The sequence below is a fragment of the Balaenoptera ricei genome, chromosome X (assembly GCF_028023285.1).
Source record: "Balaenoptera ricei isolate mBalRic1 chromosome X, mBalRic1.hap2, whole genome shotgun sequence".
In the NCBI taxonomy this organism is placed as follows: Eukaryota; Metazoa; Chordata; class Mammalia; order Artiodactyla; family Balaenopteridae; genus Balaenoptera; species Balaenoptera ricei.
Window position 1 is genome coordinate 15,766,729 of NC_082660.1, and position 27,446 is coordinate 15,794,174.

The 27,446-nt window shown below is 39.3% G+C and overlaps 1 protein-coding gene across 3 annotated transcripts in view; it reads left to right on the plus strand.

Annotated features, from left to right (window-relative positions):
• The window catches only part of PPEF1 (protein phosphatase with EF-hand domain 1), a 158,955-nt gene that overhangs the window by 30,612 nt on the left and 100,897 nt on the right, over positions 1-27,446 (plus strand). For all 3 annotated transcript variants that reach the window (XM_059910715.1, XM_059910713.1, XM_059910714.1), the window contains 3 exons: positions 351-437; positions 3,725-3,824; positions 9,785-9,948. In XM_059910715.1, coding sequence (XP_059766698.1) covers positions 9,900-9,948 — 49 coding nt within the window. In that variant the 5' untranslated portion in view covers positions 351-437; positions 3,725-3,824; positions 9,785-9,899. The remainder of the gene's footprint in view (positions 1-350; positions 438-3,724; positions 3,825-9,784; positions 9,949-27,446) is intronic.

The following is a 27,446-nucleotide window of genomic DNA, read 5'->3' on the forward strand; positions in this document are numbered from 1 at the left end:
GTAATTTTATTTTGATTTCTTATTTACCTATGTGTTTACCTCACCTAATCATACCCATTTTGTTCACCATTTATGTCCTTGCTTCTCAGCACAGTGCCTGCCACATAGAGGGAGCTCAATAAAAATGTGTGGAATTGAGTAGAGGAGCCCAGTGCATCTTAGTTCAGGATGATTTGTAATTTCTATGGCCTTTTCCAAGGGGGAAATTGAACTCTCACCTTTCCTATTGGCTGTTTTCATATGACGATGTGCCCATTGACAGATAAATTGACCCAACTTGCCTGTTGGGGGTATAAATCTGTTATTGAGTGAGTTAATGGTATTTTGCCCATCATTTTTTCTTTTTTCAGGCCGGGAGAACATAGCCCTGCCTAGCTGGAGGAAAGTCAGAGAGCATCTGCGAAGAGGCTGGAAGCTTCATTTTGCAGACACACAAGGTGCTGACTGAAGCAGTATAGTGTAATGATCATAAATAGAGGTTCTAGAGTCAAAGTGCCTTGAGTTCAAATCCCAACTCTGCCACTCGCTTGCTGTTTGACTTTGGGCTATAGTTCCTAATACGTAAGTAGGGATAATAATAGTATATACCTCATAGGATGGTGTGTGAATTAAATAAGATTAACACCTTTAAAATTAACAAGTGACTAGAATATGGTAAGTGCTCAATAAATGTTATTATCATTATTGTGATTTGTTCCCATACATCAGTGCTGGTTCATTTAACAATTGGAAGCTGGCTACAGGACTCTTTGTGGTGCTCAAAGTAACATTTTAGTGTTCTTCATACAGTGGAAAAATATGGTGAAGTTCTTCATTTTAAGCAAATTCTAAATTTTAGACAAATCACATAAAGATCACAGCCAATCCAATTCATGGTCCAGAGACTGGCTGTTAAAATAACCACCTAAATCATGAGTTCTTTCCATGATTAAACAAATATTTAGTGAGTACTGTAGGGGCAGAAAAATTTTCCCTTCTTCCCTTCTAGGTTCTTTGGCTAGTCTAATAGTTAAATTGATATAAGACAGATTAACAGGAGAAAAACAAATTAATTATGTACACATGGGAATCCCATAAAGATATGAAGACTCAAAAGGTAGCCAGATAATTGGAGCTTATATAAGGTCCTGAGCTAAGGAAAAGGGTGGGGGTCTGGGGATACAAAGAAAAGGAAAGCCATTCGCAGGCAGGCAGAGGAGAGGTTTGGAAAACAGAGGTTGCCCTGTAATACAGATAAGTTTGTTAGGTAAAAAGGTATCTCTGGTAATAGTTCTCTTCCTGGCACAGGGCCCCTTTTCAATGTAAATTTAGGCAGTTGAGGGGGAGGTAAAGAACTTTTCCTGAATCTGTTGGGTTTTTGATTGCCTTTAGCTCAAAATAATTCTCATGCCAAAGTGGCATATTTTGGGTGGAAAAACCTGCTCCCCTTCAGTACCTCTTATGCATTTGGAACTGGAGATGCCAAGAGGAATGAAATGGATCCTTTTCCTTCAGGATTTCACATGTAAAAGGACAAATTACAGCACACTTTGGAAAGTTCTATAATTGGACACACACATGGCTTTGAGAGCCAGAAGACAGAATGACTAACTCCCCTTTGGTGATTCAGGAAAGGCTTCACGCAGAGGAGGTGACATTTGAACAACTGTAACTAGACGTAGCCATCATTTAATCACGTGGATTGAATAGGCATTTGGCTGGAAACCCAGCCATATAGTGACATTGTCCACTATTTTTGGGGAGCCTGGGTAATTATATTCTCATTTACAGTGTGTATGGCAGCCTCACATCAGGTTCTAGTCTTGGAGTCCCTGCCATGGAAACCTGTATGTTTGTATTACCTCATAATGAGGCCCTCTGATAATATTTAATATGCTAATAGGAGTACAGAAGCCCAGAACTGCCTTTCCAGTTATTTTTAAAGTGACTCCATTAGATTGAATAGTAAGCTAGGTAACCACTTTACTGGGTCTCCTGTGGTTCTCAATTGCGGAAAGGAATTGACTAAAGACCAGCTTGGGTGGAGTTATCAAATGATTATGGCTGGAGACCTTTAAATCCTAGCTCATGATGCCTAAGGCCAGTAAGCTCAAAAATACATACGCTGTGTAACCAGTTAGGAAGAGTTTGGGAGGAATATTGCTGTTGGTGCAGCTGCAGTCAGCATGAGACTCTAGGAACAAGATCACTCACCTCTGGATTGCCTCAAAGGACAGCAGAACTGAGGCTGGTGACATCCAGTACTGACACTGGCACTTCAGTTTTTCAGTCGTGTCTTCCTCCTCTTCCTTCTCAAACTCAGCAAAAATCACAGGTCAACTTTCCTTTTCCGTTTTGCTGATGATGGGAGGTGAATCTCCCTCTCACAGATATATTTTTTACCGAGCAAGGGCTCATGTGCCCGTGGCGCAGAAAGCCAAACTCTGACAGTGGGTGTTTGTAGCAAAGTAAGGGTTTATTGCAGGGCGCCACGCAAGGAGAACGGGCAGCTTATGCTCAAAAGACCCGGACTCCCTGATGGCTTTCAGGCAAGGGTTTTTAAAGACAGTGTTAGGGGAGAGGGTCATAGGATGCATGATCAGCTTGTGGAGCTTCCTCTGATTGGTTGGTGGTGAGGTAGCAGGGTGGTGTTTCGGGAATCTCAACCTTCTGATTCCAACCAGTCTGGGGTCTACATGCTTGTGGTCAGCATGGAGTCACCATCCTCCACTGGGTGAAGGGTCTTAGTTTCTGCAGAACAACTCAGAGATATGCATTAGATTATCTGTATCCCTTCAGGAGGAGCTAGGAGTCCTGTGACTGTTGTCCTCATCATTAACTGCTTGTGTCTGCTCTTTGGAACTCAGTGAAGCCTAGGAGACTAACGCCTTTTTCTACAAACAAGAAACAGGGGACATGGAGGGGCTTTTGTACCTGGGAGGTCCCCTGCAGGGTCCTGCTCAGTTTCAATCCTCCCTTTTCTTTGATACTCCTCAACTTGAGGGGAACAGGTGCGGGGCAAGAAAGGGAATAAAGTTTGGGATAGAGAGTTTAATCATAAACTCCACAGAGGAACTCAGTGTTAGGGGGACTCCATTTCACCTTCTTCAACAAGCAGCTAATTGAATAACTGGAAGAATAAAAATGTCATAGAAATGAATTTGCAGTATGGCACCCAAAGGCTACTCTCTTAAACCCATGCCTTTTCAAATCCTAAGGAGTAATGTTTAGTGTTCCCACTTCCTTTTCTTAATCGTGCCCAGGTTACTATAATGTTTCCTAAAAATTATCCTCAGTTGACCTAAAGATCAGCTACTAAGTGCTTTTCTGCCCTTATTTACCAAAATTTATTTTGTATTTTGTACTGATCAGATTGTTTATGCAAACAGTGGCCTGGTCCCCTTGGAAGCAGTCATGTGACCACAGCGCATTACTTGAGTGCATCCCTTTATCTCTTCACTGGGAACAGGGCAGGGTTGGGGCAGACAGCTGCGGCTCACGGGCCAGCCTAGCCTCTCCTGGATCTGCGGCTCTGGGCTCACCTTCCAGGCTGAAAGGCAAAGTCTGTTCGAGTTATTTCTTTGTGTGTATGCATGTGTATTTGTTTTTTGATTTGTTTAAACAAGAGCTCTCCCTGCAGAGAGCTGCAGAAATGTGAGATGTATGGAGCGTGTGTGTGTGTGTGTGTAAGTATGTGTAGGGGGATGCTCCAGAGAGAGCTGGAATTGTACCTCTTTTCTTTCAGATCTCTGCATCCCTCACAGAGGAGTTTTTTTCTGATTTTGTTTCTCTTGAAACACCTGGGGTGAGGATAAACCTCTGCATCGGCCAAGCAGAAGAAACAGGTAATATGTTTGTTTGTTCTTAGGTATTTTGGGCAAGCAGAAGTCTACATTATAAACATACATTGTGTAGCAGTGGAACAGGAAATGTGTACTACTTGAAGTTTATTTTATTGCTTTGCAATTTCTCAGAATGATTTTTCTCAGATATGCTGATTACAAATCAATTGTCATCAGCTTAAAAAGGTATACAGGTGACTTTGCATTCTGAAGGGTTGTAGCCTATTTCAGAGGAACTCGATACTTGGGAAAACTCTGTGGTCACTTGGGTGAGAGCTAGAAAATGAGGGAGGGGATACTTTGAGAAACCCTTCCAGGCCCCTCATGGGTCATTGCCCACTATACAACTTCATGTTCAGAAAACTTCCTTTAACTCCCTTGCCCTCTTGTTGGCACAGAGGACCACAGGATTTCCATCTATCTGTAAGAAATGGAAACAGAATTCCTTGCAGTGTTCAAGAATTCTCTTTAGTGATTTAGTGCTTCTGTAGATTGATCAAATTGGATCCTGAAACCAAGGCACAGCTAACTTTTTGGTGGACAGACATTTTTGTTCTTTAAGCATGAAACAGAATGGGTCTTTAGTTCTGCCACTGTTCAGCTGTGCCATGGAGTCTGATATTTAATTTCTTAGTCTTAGTTTCTGCATCTCTAATACGGGAGTGATGATATCCCCTTGAAAGTTGCTGTGAAGATTAACTGGAATAATAGAAATATAAAGTACCCACTGTGCTGGGTAAATAGTCCCTTAATAAATAGTAGTGATCTTAGCTGTTACTATTATTACTGGTAAAGCATTTTCTCAGATCTTAGCGGTCTCAGGGGAAAAGAGTCCTTTTCTCTGTGAGTCTATAATTATCCCAGAACCAGTAGACAGACACCTGTGGGGTTTAACCTCTGGGAGGTCCCAGACAGTGCATTCTGAAGGAAGAGATGTGAGCAAACACGTTTTGTTTCAACACGTCAACCACAGTGGGTACCACCCGTGCATGGCTCCTCCTAACTCATCAGCTAAGAAGAATTGCTCTTTGTTCCAGTCGGTTTTTTCCACCATTGATCTTCTCATTAGCCTTTAATACAAGTCTGTAAGGTAGGTGTTATTATCCCTATTTTCTTATGAGAAAACTGAGGTGCAGAGGAATTAATGACTAGCTGAGAAGAATTTAAACTCTGGTTCGTCTGACTTCTAAACCCCAGTCTCCATTGGGCCAGCATTAGGCAGTTAGGAACAATAGATGTTCTTGAAATGCTTTACCTCAAAAGTGTCCCCTGCTAGGCTATTTGGGAAAGAGTGCACACTATAGCTGTTTCTTAGAGATTCGTATTAGAGCTGCATATTAACATCCAGGAGGCTCTGAGGAGTTCTGCAGTAAAGGAACCTGTTTAATCCTACTTCTCCTGAACTTATTTGATGGTGGGACTTTTTTTTTTTTTTTTTTTTGGGTCTTATTTCTAGAATCATAAACCACATAGAACTCCTCTTCCACAAACACACTTTGGAAAACCTGGCGCTAGGCCTAGCTGCCTCCTGATTACAATCCTGTCTGATAGAACAACACACACCCTCAGATACATTCTGGTGGTCAGTATCGTTTCCTCCTTTTTCTTACCCTTTCATGGACCCAGGAATAATCACCAGCTCCATCTTACAGAACTCCCTTTATTCATTTAAGACTCCACACAGGAGCAAATGCTACAGTGTTCTACTGGAAGATTAGTGGTGGAAGGGGCCTCTCTAGAGCGGTCTGCCAGGGACTCCTCTACCCAGCTCTATGCCCATTCGTTATCTTTAGTCCACAGACATCAGGCTGTAGAACCTCCGTTTCAATGAATGCCAAAGAGAATGCAGCAGGGTAAGCCTGAAGAGACATCTGTCCTCCATGCTTGTGTCTCACAGTCCAAGGGGGAGGAATTAGACCTGCTCACCTCCCACTCTGGGGGCTGGGGTATGGTGCCAGTTGAATGACTATGGGTTCTGGATTTGGGTTTCTTGGGGGCAGGCTGGAGTACAAACTTCTCACAAAAGTCAGCATCTGTAGGAAAAGCTGAGCTTCTAGCATGGGAAACTACACAAGTCACATCTAGAATGCCAGAGGCGGAGCAGAATCAAGGTCAAGGTGGCTGAGCCAAGGTGTGGGCGTTCAATAGAGATGCACTTTGAAAGAAAATCAAGAATAAATAAGAACAACTTGGGGAGGCTGGGCTAGCACTTGGAGGGTGCTTGGAGACCAAGGTTGGGTTGGCTCCAAGGGCCATCTTTTGTTCTTTCCTTGTATTTTCACCTTGGGAAATGAATAGTGGTTAAGATGAAAAGAACTGAACAACGTCAAACAGTTCTCCCCCACTGTACCCTCCCCCCCACCCCCCACCCCCCCCACGCACAGTGAAAACCTTTTAGCAGAAGCATTGGAAGACTTTCCTTTTGCAGATTATAAGTGAGTGCCAATGATGAGTCACTATTTTACGTTTATGCTTTAAAACCACCCTTGGTATATATTGGTAGGGGCAGCAGCACTGAGCAAGTTTCAAGCTGTTTTTTGCCAAGATCCACCTTTTAAGTGGTTTATGTCACTGACTACGGCATCCTTGGGTCTTTGTGAATGCTGCAGAGACTACCCACCTTTTGAGCTGGAGAACTCCTTTCAGGCCCTAGGGAAATCATTTCTTCAGAGACCTCTTTAGCACACTGTTTATCTGATGCTGACAGAGGGCAGGGAGTGGAAGAAGCTTAGTTTGTCCCAAATAATGGAAAATTCCCAAATCATTTTTATCAGCTTTGCACCACCCAGGGTTGTCCTCAAAGGGACATACACTGCTTACAAACGTGTGTCCCTCTCAGCCTTTAAGTGGGTGATTGCAGTTTAGCTTGGGTAGTGTAGGGGAGTAGTAAAGTGGCACCTGGCCTTAACCAGCTCTTGTTTTGGTGAGAATTAAAATGACCTGACTCTTTTGTTTTACCTGTTACCTAAGGAAATTAAATTATTTAATAATGTAAAAATTCTAATAGCAAATTATTTTTTCTAATAACCCAAGAATTCTAGAACAATGCTTATTTCTTTCTATCATGATTTAAAGTTTTTCTTTAAAAATGAATATATAAGTACTACCCATTTTCTGGTTTAATAAAAGGCTTTTGTGTAATCAAATAGCATGTATCTGTGCACGAAATGATGGACTAATAATTACTTTTAGCATTAATTTTTTAAAGGACCCTGGCTTAGAAATATGCGTTCCCTTATTCATTCATTCATTCATTCATTCATTTGGCATTTATCAAGCACCTGCTATGTGAAATGCACTGTGTAGGTGCCAGAGATTCAAAGAGTGTTTAGAAATAAAGGTACCCATGGAGCTTACAGTCTAGCAGAAATATATTCAAGTTTGATGCTTTTTAGTTCCTAGTGAATCTTTTATATGGACTTTTGTTTGTTGTGTAATGAATTGACTGAGGAGTGGCTGAGAACCAAATGCCTTTGGAGAGAGATTGCGCTTTTTTTCTGGAAAAAAAAATTGAGTTTGAAATATATCACTTCCTATCGTAGCATCAGTGTTGCCTACTCAATGCCTAACTCTTACGTATTCATAAAAAGGGGTAGAAAAAAATAGCATAAAGATGGAAGCAAAGCCCAAGGGAGATATGGAGAGCAGTGTTTCTCAAACTGAGATATGGGGAGTGCTTGTGTCGAAGTCCCATGAAGGGTGCACTTCTAATTGCACATTCCCAGGCCCCCTTGGACTGCTTGAATCCAAGCATTGACAGTAAAGCCTGGGAGTCTGCATTTTAAAATAATCTCCCCTGGTAAGTTTTGTGGTACTCATATAGGAGAGCATGGATCTAGGCACTTGGAGAAACTCACCAGGACCAAATGAACTACTTCAAAGGGTGAGGAAGAACCCAGCAGACGTGTTCTCATAGGCACTGCAGATAACCTTTGAGAAATGTCTGAGAATGGAGAGAACAGAGGTGATGGGTAAATAATGCCCCAATTTCAAAGACAAGCAAAGAGTAGATGCCAGAAGCCACTGCCTTATAAGCCTGACATGACCTCTGGAAAAATTCTGTTCCAAACAGATGGAGTCAAAGCATTTAGAGGGAAATGTGATGATCACTAGGCATCACCATGGGTTCCCTAGAACACTGTTTCCAGTAGAGAATGTCAAACTTTGCTGCACATTAGAATCACCTGGGGAGCTTTTAACACCCCCTGATGCCCAAACCCCACTCAATACCAATTACGTCAGAATCTCTGGGGATGGGACCCAGGCATCACTGTGTTTTAAATCCCCAGAGACTAATTTGGTGAGGTGCCGTCTGAGCATTGGGAGTTTTAAAAGCTCCCCAGGTGATGCTAATATGCAACAGAGTTTGACAGCCAGTTTGTCTATATGACTTTAGACAAGGGGCTTGGTTTTCTTGCACTTTGTATAAATTCTGGGTAATTTTAAAAGTCTACCACCTTTAAATGTCTATAATTATGTTGTTAAAAGTAATGGCAAACTGATTTCCTTCCTTCCTTCCTTTCTTCCTCCCTCCTTCCTTCCTTCCTTCTTCTCTTCCTCCTCCTCCTCTTTTTCTTCTGCTGCTGCTGGCTAGCCTGGAATGTCAAGGTGTCAAATTATATATCTTAATTTCATTAAAATAGCAAAATTTACGAGGACGTCTCATAGATAAGTAAGTGGATGCTTACGATGGGTAAATTTACCACCTAACTGAAGGAGTAGGAGAGTGTGAATGTAATGGGTCTGTAGTAACCCTAGAGATTGGTCTGGAGTGGAATGCCACAAGGGTTTTCTGCCCTTGGAGCTGACCCTGTTGACATTTTTTACCCCTGATGTAGATAAGAGAGATATGTAAGAAATGCCTATCAAATTTGGAAATAACCCAAAGTTTAGGAGGGTTAATTAATTCAATACATAATAGAATCAAGCCTAGCTCTGATCAGAATATGTTTATTAAGGTTATTGTTGTTTTAAAAATATTTGCATAATTCAAATATTTTGCTCATTTTGTTTTGCCCCTTTCTTTCATTGAGTCGCAATCTTGCAGCGTTTAGTGTAGTACTAACGAAAAATAGGCATGCCTGGCACAGTCCCAAGTCAGTTGTTCTTTGACTTTGTTACTATCAAGAAATGCAAATAGATTAGCACAGGCTGGTTTGGAGCATCACGAAATAAAGGAAACATCACCCCAAAAAGGCATGAGGTGGGATTACTACAGAAAGGAATTTTGTTGAAAACTCCCATGGAGTGATTGTGGAAAATCCAATGTAGCAGTCTCAGCTGAGCCATCGGAAGGCCTGGTGAGTGCGAGGGCAGACTTTGGACGGGCCTCAGAAATGCCTGGAGAGCTTGTTTGAAAAGGGAACTTCCTGGATTCTGATGCTTTAGTTTCTGGGGAGGCCTTGAAGCCTCCTCTTTTTTTTTTTTTTTTTTTTTTTTTTTTTTAAATAAGTGCCCTGACTGATTCTGAGAAATAGTGTCAAAGAACTCATTTTGATTTGAATTTTGGCATAGTTGTATAAATATGTTGTTGTTGTCTCATAGCCATTCTCCAATTTGTGTTTTTAAAAGCCCAGATAGATTTAACTATTTTGAACTTAAAAGCAAAACGGTTAAATTATGTCATATCCTTCATATCCCATTCCCTTTATTTCAATTAGAAAATTGTATGATCCTACATTTCCATTTTTCTTTTCATTTTAATGCTTTATTTTATAGAGTATTGATCTGACCTAGACACGGGGAAAATGTAATTTATGTGTTGCAGAAAAGCAATCTATAGCTGCTCTGTTGCTGCTTCTGTGTTTTGGAAAATAAACCAGGATTAGACTATGTCTGATCACTTTCCATATCACATGATGAACAGCAGTTGAGAAGAAGCGTAAAATGAATCTTGCTGAGCAGCCCTTAGATACCTTGTTAACGGCCGCTTTCCTCCCTCCCTCGTGTGTCCTCCTCATCAGGATCTGTGACCGAAGTGGATCAGTCAGGAGGGGCTCCTCGCAGAGTAAAGGGAAGCACTTTTCACCCTGTTTTAGAGTGAGAAGTTGATTCATGAACATACATGATTAACAAGACATGGGCTGTGGCACTTCGTCTTCAGTGAAAGACAAGAAATCTGAGAAAGGTGAGTGCTAGGAGTGTGCCTGTCTTCCTGGATCAAAAGGGGAGAGTGAGCTGGGTTCACCCTCTGCCCCTTTCTCATTTACACACACAGTTCTCAAGCTGCCCAGAGTGATTTTGCATGAGGCATCATCACTTGAACTGAAGGTTAAATATTGGGATAACATTGGAAACTACCTTTAGGAAGATGTAGCTTTGAATTTATGATGTGCCATAAAGTATTATCTGAGAGATATTTTATGTTTGATTTGATTTCAGTTGAAAATGTACCAATATAAAATCTCAATTTAAAACTCAGTGGCAGGGAACAAGAAAGCCTCTCTGTACATTTATATCTGTTTATTCAGTACGCTTATAAACAGCTCTATCCATACCTATGTGACATTTGGTAGCACCATTGAATTTTTTTTTTTTTTTAACATTACTTCCAATTTCCAATGTACTTAACTTTTTAAAATTTATTTATTTATTTTTTTATTTTTGGCTGTATTGGGTCTTCGTTTCTGTGCGAGGGCTTTCTCTAGTTGTGGCAACCGGGGGTCACTCTTCATCGCGGCGCGCGGGCCTCTCACTATCGCGGCCTCTCTTGTTGCGGAGCATGGACTCCAGACGCGCAGGCTCAGTAGTTGTGGCTCACGGGCCTAGCTGCTCCGTGGCATGTGGGATCCTCCCAGACCAGGGCCCGAACCCGTGTCGCCTGCATTAGCAGGCAGACTCCCAACCACTGCACCACCAGGGAAGCCCACCATTGAATTTTTATTAGATTTTATAACCCAATGATCAGATTTTTTATAGCTATTCAATACAGAACTTCATGAGATTTGCTTCATGTTTTTAGAATAGTCTACATAGAATTTGAGAAATGCTAGATTATCTGCTTCCTGGAAAGTGTGTTGTTTCTAAATAGATGATGTGCCCCCCACTACCCCCATGTAATTAGAGGCTTCAGTATTTCCTTTGTTTATTTTGTACTGACGTTCTTTCTCATAGATACTAGAATCTAGTTGAAACTCACTTGAGTGTTTAAGGGACATAGTCTCCACATGCAAATTAAACCAGAAACAAACAAGCTGGGGTGCTTGTGTGAATAACTTGCTCTTAAACTCCATTCCTTTGTTATCTAGGTTACAGATAATTTTCCCAATTTCTGTTCCACATCTTGGTTTTAGCAGTTTACTCAGGCTTAAGATGCAGAGTTTAGGATGCAGAGTATTCTATTCTAATTAGTGTGGAATGTTTTCCTTTGGGAATCAAATGTTGGTCTCCCTCCCAGCTGACTTGTGCCAGTGAGTTAGCAAGTTAATCTCTGACAGTGGGACAACAGGAGATGCACTAACTCTTTCAGCTCTGTCAGCATGTCATGAAATAAATCTTTCAAAAGCTCCAACTGAACTAATTCCATGGTAGTAATTTATTATGAGAGTACAGAGAGTTATTCTCTTTTTATACCTAAGATTACCCAGAGTTTTAAAAATTTAGCCATATTTCTTAGGTTAAAAAAAAGCCAAGCCCAACTTGTAAACGTAAATTCTCTCTTTTTGAAATACTGTTCAGCTTTTAAAATGTTACATGTAAATGGGAACATTAACTTCAATTTTTGGATTGCTGTTTCTTTTAAATAATTTATTGAGGTGAAATTCATGTAACACAAAATTAACCATCTTTTTTTAAAATAAATTTATTTATTTTATTTATTTATTTTTGGCTGTGCTGGGTCTTCGTAGCTGCGCGGTCTTTCTCTAGTTGCGGCGTGCGGGGGCTACTCTTCGTTGCGGTGCACGGTCTTCTTATTGCAGTGGCTTCTCTTGTTGCAGAGCATGTGCTCTAGGCACACGAGCTTCAGTAGTTGTGGCACGTGGGCTCAGTAGTTGTGGCTCACGGGCTCCAGAGCGCAGGCTCACTAGTTGTGGTGCACGGGCTTAGTTGCTCCATGGCATGTGGGATCTTCCTGGACCAGGGCTTGAACCCTTGTCCCCTGCATTGACAAATGGATTCTTAACCCCTGTGCCACCAGGGAAGCCCAAAATTAACCATCTTAAAAGGAACAGTTCAGTGCCATTTGCACAAAGTTGTGTAACCACCACTTCTATCTAGTTCTTGAACATTTCCATCACTCCAAAGTAAAATCCCTTATTTATTAAGCAGTTTCTCCCTACTTCCTCTTCCCCCAGCACCTGGCAACTACCCATCTGTATTCTCTTTCTATGAATTTACCTGTTCTGGACATGTCATGTAAATAGAATCATACTCGATGTGACCCTTTTGTCTGGCTTCTTTTACTTAGCATAATGTTTTTGAGGTTCATCCGTGTTGTAGCATGTATCAGTACTTCATTCATTTTTAAGGCTGGATAATATTTCATCGTATGTATATATCTCATTTTTTAGTCCATTCATTTGATGGACATCTGGGTTTTTTCCACCTTTTTGGCTATTGTGAATAGTGTTGCTATGCACATGAGTGTACGTGTACTTATTTGAGTCCCTGTTTTCAATTCTTTTGGGTATATACCTAGTAGTAGGAATTTCAGGGTCATATGGTAGTTTTGTGGTTAACTTTTTGAGGAAATGCCAAACTGTTTTCCTGGATCACTTTTTAATAATAGCAGCTTTATTATTCACATACTACACAATTCACCAGTTTAAAGCGTAAACTTCAGTGAATTTTTGGTATATTCATAGAGCCGTACAACCATCACCACAGTCAGTTTTAGAACATTTTCATCCCCCGCCCCCAAAACCATTAGCAGTTACTCTCCTACCCTATATCTCCCCAGCCCTAGGTAATCACAAATCTACTTTCTTTCTCTATAGATTTGGGCTGTTCTGGACATTTCATATAAATGTAATCAGACAATGTGGAGTCTTTCGTGTCTGACTTCTTTTATTCAGTGTAGTATTTCAAAGTTCAACCATGTTGTATCATGAATCAGAACTTCATTCCTTTTTATTGCTGAATAATATTCCATTGTATGATTATGTTACATTGTATTCATCCAATCATCAGTTGATGGGCATTTGGATTGTTCCTATTTTTTCGCTATAGTGAGCAATGCTACTATGAACATTCACGTAAAAGTTATTATATAAAACAGGTTTTCAACTCTCTTGGCTATAGACTTATGAGTAGAATTGCTGGGTCATATGGTAGCTCAATGTTTAACATTTTGAGAAACTTCTAAACTGTTTTCCCAAGTGGCTGCACCATTTTATATTCCCACCAGCAAAGTATGAGGGTTCTTATTTCTCCACATCCTCAGCAACACTTGTTATTGTCTGTCCTTTTGATTATACCCATCCTAGTGGGTATGGAGTGGTATCTCTTTAGGGTTTTTATTTGAATGTCCCTAATGACTAATGATGTTGAGGATCTTTTCATGTGTTCATTAGACATTTGTAGATCTTCTTTGGGGAAATATCCATTCAGATCATTTGCTATTTTTTTTTTTGGCTGCGTTGGGTCTTCATTGCTGTGCACGGGCTTCCTCTAGTTGTGGCGAGTGGGGGCTGCTCTTTGTTGTGGTGCGGGGGCTTCTCATTGTGGTGGCTTCTCTTGTTGCAGAGCATGGGTCTAGGCGCGCGGGCTTCAGTAGTTGCAGCACACAGGCTCAGTAGTTGTGGCTTGCGGGCTCTAGAGCGCAGTCTCAGTACTTGTGGCACACGGGCTTAGTTGTTCTGCAGCATGTGGGATCTTCCCAGACCAGGGCTCAAACCCATGTCCCCTGCACTGGCAGGCAGATTCTTAACCACTGCACCAGCAGGGAAGTCCCATTTGCTAGTTTTTTAATTGAGTTATTTATTTTTATATTTTTTTGTAAGAGTTTTTTTAATATTCTAGTTACAAGTTCCTTATCAAATGTATGATTTGCAAATATTTTCTCCCATTCAGTGGGTTGTGTTCTCATTTTCTTGATGATGTTCTTTGAAGCACAAAGGTTTTAATTTTGATGAAGTCCAATTTATTTTTTCTTTGGTTGCTTGTGCTTTTGGGCCAAACTCAAGATTATTTGTGCTTATGTTTTCTTCTAAGAATTTTGTATTTTTAGGTCTTACATTTAGTTCTTGATCAGTTTTGAGTTAATTTTCATATATGTTATGAGGTAGGGATACACATTTATCCTTTGCATGTGAATGTCTAGTTGTCCCAGCACCATTTGTTGAAAAGACTATCCTTTCCCCATTGAATGATCTTGGCACTCTTGTCAAAAATTAATTGACCAGGGCTTCCCTGCTGGCGCAGTGATTAAGAATCCGCCTGCCAATGCAGGGGACACGGGTTCGAGCCGTGGTCCGGGAAGATCCCACATGCCACGGAGCAACAAAGCCCATGCGCCACAACTACTGAGCCTGTGCTCTAGAGCCTGCGAGCCACAACTACTGAAGCCCGCGTGCCTAGAGCCTGTGCTCTGCATCAAGAGAAGCCACTGCAATGAGAAGCCTGCGCACCACAACTAAGAGTAGCGCCTGCTTGCCGCAACTAGAGAAAGCCCACGCGCAGCAGCAGAGACCCAACCCAGCCAAAAATAAATAAATAAATAGATGAATGAATGAATAAATAAATAAATTTATTTTTTTAAAAAATCAATTGACCATAAATGTCAGGGTTTATTTCTGGACTCTTGAGTTCTGTTCCATTGATCTATATGTCCATCCTTATGCCAGTACCATACTGTCTTGCTTACTGTAGATTTTGTAGAAAGTTTTGAAATTGGAGGTGTGAATCCTTCAACTTTGTTTCTCTTTTTCAAGATTGTTTTGGCTTTCTGGGTCCCTTGCATTTCCATATGAATTTTGGGATCAATTTCTCAAAAGAAACCAGCTGGAATGTTGGTGTGGATTACGTTGAATCGGTAGATCAGTTTGGGAAGTATTGTCATCTTAACAGTTAAGTCATCTGTTTCATGAACACAGGATAGCTTTCCATTTATTTAGGTCTTTAATTTCTTTCAGCAATGTTTTGTAGTGTTCAGAGTTTAAGTTTTACTCTTCTTTTGTTAAATCTAGCCCAAGTATTTTATTCTTTTTGATGCTATTATAAATGGAATTGTCATTTTAATTTCATTTTTGGGTTGTTCATTGCAAGTGTACAGAAAAACAATTGATTTTTGTATATTGATTGATCTTGTATCCTGAGACTGCTAAACTCATTTATTAGCTCTAATAGATTTTTAGTGGATTCCTTAGGATTTTCTATTTATAAATCATGTCATCTGCAAATAGAGGAAGTTTTGCTTCCTCCTTTCTATTCTGTGCCTTTGATTTCACTTTCTTGCCTGACTATCCTGGCTACAGTCTCAGTCACTGTTAAATAGAAAAGCAAGAGTAGGCTTCCTTGTCTTGTTCTTAATCTTAGGGGGAGGGCATTCAGTCTTTCACCTTTAAGTGTGATATTAGCTGTGACTTTTTTGTGGATGCTCTTTATCAGGTTGAGGAAGTTCATCCCTAATACTAGTTTATTGTTTTTTTTAAATTAAAAAGTGGTATTTAATTTTGTCAAATGCCTTGTCTGCATGTATTGAGATGATCATGTAGTTTTTGTTCTTTATTCTGTGATGTACTGTACATTAATTGAATTTCAGATATTGAACCAACTCTGTATTCCTGGCATAAATCCCACTTGATCATGGTATATAATCCTTTTTTTTTTTCTGTTTGCAGTTGCCACCTGGTTTTATTGAAGAGGTCTTGCATGTATTACCTTTATAAACTCTATTTTTTTTCTCTTTAGTTGAAGTATAGTTGATGTATAATATTATATAAGTTTCAGGTAAATAATATAGTGATTCACAATTTTTAAAGGTTATACTCCATTTATAGTTATTATAAAATATGGGCTATATTCCCCATGTTATACAATACATCCTTGTAGCTTATTTTATACATAATAGTTTATACCTCTTAATCCCCTAAACTCTGTTTTTTAAAAAAAATTATTTATTTATTTATTTGGTTGCACGGGGTCTTAGTTGTGGCAGGCGGGCTCCTTAGTTGTGACAGGTGGGCTCCTTAGTTGTGGCAGGCAGGCTCCTTAGTTGCAGCTCGCCGGCTCCTTAGTTGCGGCTCACCGGCTTCTTAGTTGTGGCATGCAAACTCTTAGTTGTGGCATGCATGTGGGATCTAGTTCCCTGACCAGGGATCGAACCCAGGCCCCCTGCATCGGGAGCACGGAGTCTTATCCATTGCACCACCAGGGAAGTTCCTAAACTCTATTTTTTTAAACAAGCACTGTTTTACTTATTCCTGAATATAATACACCTATATTCATGATGCATGAAAATACTGAGAAAGCACAAATGCTCTGAACGATAAATGTGTTTTGTTTTTTTTTTAAAGATTTATTTATTGATTGATTGATTGATTGCTGTGTTGGTTCTTCGTTTCTGTGCTAGGGCTTTCTCCAGTTGTGGCAAGCGGGGGCCACTCTTCATTGCGGTGTGCGGGCCTCTCACTATCGCGGCCTCTCTTGTTGCGGAGCACAGGCTCCAGACGTGCAGGCTCAGTAGTTGTGGCTCACGGGCCTAGTTGCTCCGTGGCATGTGGGATCCTCCCAGACCAGGGCTCGAACCCGTGTCCTCTGCATTAGCAGGCAGATTCTCAACCACTGCGCCACCAGGGAAGCCCCAATAAATGTGGTTTTATATAACATGAAGTAATATGTACAATGGTTTCATTCATTCATTCTGCCAGAAATACTTACTGAGAACATAGCAGGCACTGGAGTCTCTGTTCCATGCTGAGAATTTACAGGGGAATATGAAGGACGAAATCTCTCCCATTTTAAACATGAATCCAGTTAAAAACATCGAGGGGTCTTCCTGGTTATGTGGAGATCTTTCTTGTAATTTTGGGTGTCTGATATCTTCTGCCAGTGTTCAGTAGGTATTCTGTGAGAATTGTTCCACAGGTAGATGGATTTTTGATGTATTTGTGGGAGGAGGTGAGCTCCATATCCTTCTATTCTGCCATCTGATTCCTCTCCTACATTAGACATTTGAATGTTGTGAGGGACAGACTTTATCTTAGATGATTCCTAGTTTAGGTTAACAGATAGGTTATCAGAAATGGAAGCTGATTTCAGAAAATAGCGTATCCTTGATACTTTTGTATTCTGATCATATATGTTATGTATAGAGCTCTTATTATAGAGTGTAGCTTCTTTCATCCTTGACACAACATTGTTCCCATCATCTTGGGAGAACACCACAGGAAAACTTCGTATCATTTCATAAGTTGATCTTGTGGCCAAGGTTATCTGATGTTTCTGTGAGCTTTTTTTTCCTTGAATTCCTCAGTGGTCATAGTGAGATGTGATTGGCATTTATCCTCGTGCTTGGGTGATCAAATAGTCATGCACCTTTGAACGTCTTCGAGTGAGCAAGTGGCCAACGGTGCACGTTGAGGCATCATGGCGGATGGACACCAGCCTCCTCCCAGTGTTGGCAGGTGGTCTGAGCTTTGTGGCCAGTGGGAAGCGGTTTATGAGAAAACATGCTTAGGCAAGGCTAAAGGAAGGGTGCGAGCTTCTGTGCCCTCTCCAAGCCACCATGAGTTCACCAACCTGGAAGCTCTCTATGTAATCCTTTTTATATGTTACTGGATTCAGTTTGGTAGTATTTTGTTTCAGATTTTTACATCTGTATTCAAAAGAAATGTTGGTCTCTATTTTTCTTTTCCTGTGATGTCTTTGTCTGGATTTGATATCAGGGTAGTACTAGCCTAAATGAGTTGGAAAGTATTCCATCTCTTCCATACTTTAGAAGAGTTTGTGAAGAATTGGGATTAATTCTTTAAATGTTTGGTAGAATTTGTCAGTGAAGCCATCTGGGCATGGGCCTTTCTTTGTGGGTAGTTTTGTGATTACTTATTCTACTCTTCACTTGTTATAGGTCTATTCAGATTTTCTATTGTTCAGTCATTTTCAGTAGTTTGTGTCCTTTTAAGAATTGGTTCATTTCATCTTAGGTATTTATTAGCACATACTTGTTCAGAGTATTCCCTTATTCTTTTTATTCTTCCATTATCACTTGTTGAATATATTAATGTTTATTATACTTTCATAATAATAAATCTGCTGAAAACTGATGTACTGTGTTTACTTACATTTACCATCAAAAGTTCTTCTCATTCAGAATATTGTAAGATATAGAAAAGCAGTTGGAAATAATTAATAATTACTCCTCAGTCTACTACCCAGTTTTTTTTGGTATAGTATATATATATTTTTTTTAGTGTATATTTTTGATCACCCTAAATAATAATTTTTTTATAGCCTCGCTTTTGGCACTAAGACATTGTTATGTAAACACTTCTCAAGTTGTTATAAATGTTTTGTAAACATCATTTTAGCCATTACTAAATGTTTCATTAGTGGATAGGCCATAATATAGTTAATTATTCCTTTAATATTGGACATTTTTTTTTTACTAATATAAATAACACATTGAAGAATTTCTTCATGTAAATATTTTTCCTTATTTTAGATTATTCCCATATTCAAGTGATTAGACATGAAATTTCTGTGTCAAGGGCTGTGAATGTTTTGAAAGGTCTTGATAGAAAATAATAATTATTATTTCCTTATTCCTAACTGTATTCCAAAGAGTGTGCTATATATATTTTACTTAATCCTTACAGTAAACCTGAGTAAAGTGTTATTCCTTTTTGTACTGATGAAGAAGCTTGTGCTCAGTAAGGTAAGTACTTGTCAAGGTTATATAACTAACAATTGCCGGAGTTGGGATTTGAACCCAAAGTGTTCTGACTACAGTGTTTTTTGCCGTCAACCATTACACGCTTTTATCGTGCCTTCCAAAGTTGCTGTTCTTGGAAACTAGCTTCAATTAAATGTACTTATGTAAAGTACCTTTTATTTGCATAGTGCTTTTATAGTTGGACAAATCCTTTCACATACATTTGATCTTCACAACCTGTGAAGGGTTGTTCTCAATTTGCAGAAAAGGAAACTGAGGCTTTGAAAGGCAAAGTGATTTGCTTAAGAACACATAGCTAGTAAGTGGCAGAGCCAGGCCTACAGCTTACTTCTGACTAGTGTGAAGGGTTTTTCCCTACTTTGGTCATTCAGCTGCACCACAGTTCTCTGCCTCTGGAGTATCATGGCATTTTTGAGAAAGAGTAGCCTGCATATAAAATTGAGACTATCCCTTTCTTATGGGCTATCCCCCTTCCATGTAGAGAGGTAGCATTGTAGTTGTATTATTATTGTTATTTTGATTCTTTTGTGATATGCAATAGGGAAGAGAGTAATAACAGCTATCATTTATGAGTGCCTACTACATTTATTATTTCTATTTCTTGCCAAAACTCTTGGAGGAAGCTTTAATTAATTTCTTTTTCCACATGAAGAAATCGAGACTTAAAGAGCTGCCCAAAGTCATGTACTAGTTGATGGCTGAACCTGAATTGGAACCAGCTTTGACAGATTCCAAAGTTCATGCTCCTTTTGATATGCTGCCCTGACTTGTAAAATTGGAATTTATCCAACACCCAGAAATTAAGCATTGCAGTTTCCTTCTTCTGAACTTCACTTTACACTTAAAATTTTATACCGATGGGTTTTGAATTAATAATCTGTTGCCTTTTTTTTTTCTTGTAGACCACTTTGAGAACACTATATTTTCTTTTATTTTTTCCCTTGAGACCACTTAGAAATGAATGCATTTATTCATTTTCTCTAAGTGCTACAAAGGCTACCTAGCATTTTTGGCTTTGAAGTTTGATGCTTTAAGCTATGACAAATGGAAATTTTCTCTAATGGACATTGTTCTTCTAAAGAATATTTGTTCTGTATTTTTGCTTAAAAATTTAAAAATACTAAACAGCAATCTGTTAAAAAATAAAATTCAACATAGCAAATTTGAAGATCTAATTGACTTTATTGAATGATTCATGAATCAGGCAGCATTCCATCTAAAAAATAGAAAGGAGCTCCAAAAAGCTGCAGAAAAGGAGAGGTTTTTAAAGGCAGAAAGGGAGTGGGACAAGGAAGTCATAAATGAAAAGAACGGAATATTTCAGGCAAGTTCACCTTCCTTTGGGGGAAGACAGGGGTCTATCAGGTTGATTACCTCACTAGTGCTGGCCAGGAAATTCCCCGCTGGATAAGATTACATTCCTAGGAGAGGCTGAAACTGCAATTAGGTTAGGTATTAAGTCTCAGTTTGACGACATGGAGCTTAGCACAAGTAACTCCATTTGGGGCCTGTTGTTTCTTTTTTAACAATTCCCCCTTTTTCATCAGACTCTCAGCCTGAAAGATATGATAAAAATGTAAGATGTTAGTGCCACTCCCAGCTACTGCTCTGAGTTCTCACAATTTTTGTTGATCTTTTGTGTGCTATTCACAGATCATAATGTTATTTGCTTAATCTCTGTGATATACACAGGCCACAACTTCAGGTTCACAATTGTTAAGTTGGTCATTCTCTTTATTCCTTTTCTGATGTTCCAGTGTTAGGGAGATCATTTGCTTGGTGGTGAGTGGCTGCAATCATGCATTTAAAGCTTTTGAGAGGGGACTTCCCTGGTGGCGCAGTGGATAAGAACCCGCCTACCAATGCGGGGGACACGGGTTCAATCCCTGGTCTGGGAAGATCCCACATGCCGCGGAGCAACTAAGCCCCTGTGCCACAACTACTGAGCCTGCGCTCTAGAGCTAGAGCCCGTGCTCTGCAACAAGAGAAGCCACTGCAAGGAGAAGCCCGTGCACCGCAACAAAGAATAGCCCCTGCTCGCCACAACTAGAGAAAGTCCGTGCACAGCAACAAAGACCCAACACAGTCAAAAATAAATAAAATTAAATCTTATTAAAAAAAAAAACAAAAACACTTTTGAGAGAATACAGTGTAGCAGGGAGACTACTATGATTATGATAAGCCGGATAATTCCCAGTGTTCGGAGTGTACTTCGAAGCCATGGTCCCCAGGACCCAAACCAATCAAAATCAAATAAGTCAAAGAAAGACCCTATTGAAGGAGTCACCTTTTTAAGTGACTTGTTCAGTGATCGTATGTAGCTGAGTTTCAACTTCCCCAGAAATGTTAATCCAGGTGCAGCAGGTGGTGTTGGCCACAGCAGACACCTCCTTACAAAGCTAAAAGATAATCTAGGGCTATCCAATTATCAAAAACAACTTGGGCCAGAGAGTCTAAGAATTTTCACTGAGCAGCTATTGCTTTAGCAACAGATTCTGCAGTATCTTCAAGAGTTAAGGAGAGGTTCCTGATCATAGCCTCGTTTGCATTTACTTCTAACCAGGGCAGTAGGTACCTGCCAAAGAAAGCAAATCCTGGATCATGAAAGCCTCCTGGTAGGTTCTTTCTAACTTGACAGTGCAAATTCAGGAGAGTTGACCAATGAGGTGTCTCTGTGGACAGTTAGGGGCACAGTTAGGTAACCGAAGAGGCATTATTGCCCAGTTATGCGCCAGCCATCTAGGTATTCATAGGCCCAAGGAGAATGATAATCACCACAGACAAAGATAAATCCTGTCAGGGCACAAACCACTCCCACTAAGGTAATACTATAAATGGACAGATCAGTTTTTTTGATAATGACAAATCTAGCAGTGAAAAGTTACCCCCTTAGCAATGGGCTGGGAGATACAGGTGATGGTGTTACCTTTCCAGGCCAATGCCAGGGTAAAGGAAAGAAAGAGAAGAAGAAAGTGTTTCATGTTTAAAGTATGAAGTCTTGATCCAGCATCTTGGGAGGAAGCAGTCCACATTGATGTCAGCTACTTCTCTTTTTCGTCGATTTGGTTTGGAGGTCTCTACCATTTGTGCAGGGCCAGATGTCAGGCGGAGCCTTCTTCAGCTGTGAGATGTGTCCCCAAGGTTCAAGTTCCTAAAGTTTGGCTGCCATCTGGGTAGTGAGGAAGACCTGGTATAGTCCATTCCAAGGAGATTCAAGGGCAGTCTTTGTTCTTAGTGATTCCAAAGCAGAAGGGTAGGAGAAAATTGGAAACATTAGTTTGGTGAGTTATAGCCAGGTATTTGAGGAAACTAGAAGAATTCAGGATCCGGTCTAATTTACAGGTATTTAACAAAATCTCAAAGACAATTACCAGGATTAGAATCTAATATCTACAAAGATGCAAACATAATCTTTATAACTACCCCCATTTTTAAAAAACAAAGATAATCACCGTAAAACTAATTTATTTGCATTATACTTGACCTGATTATTTACATAGGTGTAGCAAGAATAGTGCTTGACCATATGAGTTCTTTTTAAGACTGCTTTGCTAGAACCTTGTAAGTAAGGTACCAGGTCGATTTTTCCAAGGGGCTTTATTGGCTCCATAAAGTCAACCTTAGTTCTTTAAAGCTATCTGGTCATATCTGAGTCTATGTACATCTCTCTCAAATATAACATTCCAGTTAAAGTTTTGGTAATATAACCAGTGTTTCCAGTTGTGTCCTGTTGCAAGGAGAACAGATTCTCATTGGACTTATGTAAATAACTAACTATTTTGCCATAAAAAGAATATTCAAGAGTTTCCAAATTCTGGAGGGATCAGGTAGGGAGAAAAAGTAAATGTTTCATCTTTGTTTACAAAAGTATACTTTACCAAATTGTTATAAGTCATAGATAGCTTAAGAGAAAAAGTTTCCTCAGATCTGGAAAAACAAAACATTAAAGAACCAGTAGTGCTTCAAGCAAGAAGGAATAAACATTATAATCACCCTTTTCGGTTCATTCAGTCCCATGTTATTAATTCTTGTTCTGCTTTAATCCAGTTTTTTTCCATTAGTTCTAGAAATTCTTATCCAGTTCAGTTTATGATCTTAAAGTTATCAGAAACGTGTGTTTGCCAGAGTCCTTTCCATGAATCTCCTTGAAGATGAGGCACTTTTGCAGCAACATTTTTGCAAAAGCATCTGAGTTAAAACAATAACTGTCTGTAAATGACAGAAAACTTTAAAAAATGCCCATTGTTAGAGATCTGATGAGAGTTTATTATAATAGAATTAGCAAGGAAATTTGTTTATTTCTGTGACACTCAATATTGTAAAATGATAACTGGAATTATGATGATAATATTATACCAGGACATACATATCAGACTTTAGGAGTTGCATATAGTTTCTGGAACACTTATAACATATACCTGTACAATTACAACATAAAGGCTTAGTATTACTTTTTTTTTTTTTTTTTTTTTTAAATAATTGAGAATCATCCATTAATGACTCAAGGTCTGTAGGAATGTGGGAGGGATAGATGCAATCCTAGTTGAATAATTACCAACTTTCACGGTGGTGAGAGGGAATGGGAATAGAGGTTTTTTTTTTTTTTAAAGTACAGATTATTTTTTAAACTTATTTATTTATTTATCTATGGCTGTGTTGGGTCTTCGTTTCTGTGCGAGGGCTTTCTCTAGTTGTGGCAAGCGGGGGCCACTCTTCATCGCGGTGCGCGGGCCTCTCACTATCGCGGCCTCTCTTGTTGCGGAGCACAGGCTCCAGACGCGCAGGCTCAGTAATCGTGGCTCACGGGCCTAGTTGCTCCGCGGCATGTGGGATCCTCCCAGACCAGGGCTCGAACCCGTGTCCCCTGCATTGGCAGGCAGATTCTCAACCACTGCGCCACCAGGGAAGCCCTACTTTTTTTTTTTTAATAGATTATTTATTTATTTATGCATTGGGTCAATTATGAACTCTCTTTTTATTTTAGCATTATATGGCCTGGCAAATTTATAAATACTTTTTATAATTTTTTATACTTTTTATAATTAAATTTTCTCTTAGTAAATTTCTCAGCGTGGCAGAAACCATGTTTACTAGGAGACCCAAATATCTTTAGTTTCCCTGTAAAAGGAAGCCAAAAGTGGATAAATCTATGTTCAATAATTAATACTTCAGTATTCTATCTTATTTGGAAATGATCTGGCTATTCATTGACTATCCATCATTTAATTTAACTTAACTTGGCAAAACTTTAAGTTTTCAGGTTACCAAAAAGATTTGGAGAAACCGTTTAAAAAGTTCACCTAAAAACTTTTATTCCATTTACATCTATTCAATTTATTTATTTCACTTACTTTATATAAGTGCTTAATTTCTTTGAGCCAATTAAATAGAGCTCTTTTACAAATTAATTTTGGCAATACCCTCTGAAGGTAGAAAATACCGTACATCTACAATACATACATAGACACACATAAATAGACAGTTGCAAACAGGGACCTTATAGCTTCTGTTTTAAAATTACTGCCATGAATCAGGTACAGTAATTCACTAGCTGTAAAATAAGTTGAATGAATCTAAGTTGTTTTTCTGGTAGAGGGAACAAGTTAAGGTTATCTGCTCAGATGGCTAAAGCATTTTTACTAATATTTTTGGGGAACACACTTAAAAGATTTTTTATTTGCCTAGGTTTCAAATGACCATTTCCCCTTCCCTTTACATTCTGATAAGAATTACCTCCCTGAAGTCTGTAGAACATTTGTATCTCAAAGGTACAGAAAAAGAATGCGAGTTCCTCTAAGGAGTACTTTGGTTTCCTAAGGCCAGATTGTTTACAATACTTATAAGCTTTTTGAGATAAATAGGAGAGATTTGGGGATTGGTAAAAGGAATAGGTAGACTGTGAACTGCCTCTGGAGCTATATTTCTAGTTTTGCAAAGATTTGTAAGATAAGGATAGTTGCTCTCAATTCCCCAAAGAATTGGGTTGCAGCCTAAATGACATCATAGGTTGATCCTCTTATTCAGCTACATTATTCTTAATTTGCTTTTTCATATATATATATATATCAGGGACAAGATTTCTAACCAAGATGGAAATTAAAAGATTTCTATGTTCTGGACTTAGAGCTGTTTTCCTTTGGAAGATTTTGGTAAATCCTTTCACAAAGGCTTTAGAAGGTTTTTCTTTCCTTCTGGGTACATAGTTTCATTTTGGTTTAGTGGAGGACACCTAAAAAAAATATTCCTATCAGACTCTGAATATCAGCTTCCAATTTCTGACCAACTTTTGACCACAGAGCTACTTTAAAAAAAAATCCTTTTAAATATCTTGTCAGTTTTCAGTTGGGACAAACAGTAAATATTTCTGGTAGTATTGAACAACCCCGTGGACTTAAGAGGCATCCCCAAAGAAGGTGCAAAAACTATTTTATTTTCTTCTCTTTTTGGGTACTACAGACAGAGATCTGGGAGAGCTGACTCTGGTAAGAATTCTCACCCTTAGCTGGCTTCTGCCAGTTTTCCCAGGATCCCATTTGCAGGCTCCGAGGGGGGTTTAAAGTAGAGGGTGTAGCTCCAGTATCTACCAGATGTCAAGGTTTTTCATTAATTTAATTTTAGTTTCCCTTAGCTGCTTAAGGGAATAACATAGCAGTTTACCATGAAGTCCCTCAGAGTCTCATCAACTCTGAGAGGGGTCCATATGGGGACCCTCCTTCAAGGGTAGATATGGGGGTATATGTAAGGCCTCTAACTTGGCAGACTTTCATTTATGGTCTTGTAGTCTCTTTAGGAAAGACAATTTAGACTGAGGATTACTAGAATTAGTACTCAAATAAAGGACGATAGAGGCGAGTAGTAAAAGTTGCGTCTGTCTTGGAGTCTTTTGTTTTAGGTACCTCTTGTGTCTTTAATTTTTCATTAGACTTTTTCAATGAATTTTTCGATGAAGCTATTCTGGGGTCCTGAAGCCTTTTGGAAGGTTCTACGTACCAATTAAAATAGATGTCCCATTCAGTTTGTTTAATTTGGGAACCCTACTTTCAACTGCACTTCTTTTTTTTTTCCTTATTAGTCATCCATTTTATACACATCAGTGTATCCATGTCAATCCCAATCTTCCAATTCATCCCACCCCCACCCCCTGCCTCTTTCCCGCCTTGGTGTCCATACGTTTGTTCTCTATATCTGTGTCTCAATTTCTGCTCTGCAAACCAGTTCATCTGTACCATTTTCTAGGTTCCACATACATGAGTTAACATACGATATTTGTTTTTCTCTTTCTGACTTACTTCACTATATATGACAGTCTCTAGATGCATCCACGTCTCTACAAATGACCCAAGTTCATTCCTTTTTATGGCTGAGTAATATTCCATCGTGTATATATGTACCACAACTTCTTTATCCATTCGTCTGTCGATGGGCATTTAGGTTGCTTCCATGACCTGGCTATTGTAAATAGTGCTGCAATGGACATTGGGGTGCATGTGTCTTTTTGAATTACGGTTTTCTCTGGGTATATGCCCAGTAGTGGGATTGTTGGGTCATATGGTAATTCTATTTTTAGTTCTTTAAGGAACCTCCATACTGTTCTCCATAGTGACTGTATCAATTTACATTCCCACCAACAGTGCAAGAGTGTTCCCTTTTCTCCACACCCTCTCCAGCATTTGTTGTTTGTAGGTGTTCTGTTGATGCCCATTCTAACTGGTGTGAGGTGATACCTCATTGTAGTTTTGATTTGCATTTTTCTAATAATTAGTGATGTTGCGTAGCTTTTCACGTGCTTCTTGGCCATCTGTATGTCTGCTTTGGAGAAATGTCTATTTACGTCTTCTGCCCACTTTTGGATGAGTTGTTTGTTTTTTTAATATTGAGCTGCCTGAGCTGTTTATATATTTTGGAGATTAATCCTTTGTCTGATGATTCACTTGCAAATATTTTCTTCCATTCTGAGGGTTGTCTTTTCGTCTTATTTATGGTTTCCTTTGCTGTGCAAAAGCTTTGAAGTTTCATTAGGTCCCATTTGTTTATTTTTGTTTTTATTTCCATTACTCTAGGAGGTGGATCAAAAAAGATCTTGCTGTGATTTATGTCTAAGAGTGTTCTTCCTATGTTTTCCTCTAAGAGCTTTATAGTGCCTGGTCTTAACATCTAGGTCTCGAATCCATTTTGAGTTTATTTTTGTGTATGGTGTTAGGGATTATTCTAATTTCATCCTTTTACATGTAGCTGTCCAGTTTTCCGAGCACCACTTATTGAAGAGACTGTCTTTTCTCCATTGTATATCCTTGCCTCCTTTGTTGTAGATTAGTTGACCATAGGTGCGTGGGTTTATCTCTGGGCTTTCTATCTTGTTCCATTGACCTATGTTTCTGTTTTTGTGCCAGTACCATATTGTCTTGATTACTGTAGCTTTGTAGTATAGTCTGAAGTCAGGGAGTCTGATTCCTCCAGCTCTGTTTTTTTTCCTCAAGACTGCTTTGGCTATTCGGGGTCTTTTGTGTCTCCATACAAATTTTAAGATTTTTTGTTCTAGTTCTGTAAAAAATGCCACTGGTAATTTGATAGGAATTGCATTGAATCTGTAGGTTGCTTTGGGTACTATAGTCATTTTCAAAATATTGATTCTCCAATCCAAGAACATGGTATATCTCTCCATCTGTTGGTATCATCTTTAATTTCTTTCATCAGTGTCTTATAGTTTTCTGCATACAGGTCTTTTGTCTCCCTAGGTAGGTTTATTCCTAGGTATTTTATTCTTTTTGTTGCAATGGTAAATGGGAGTGTTT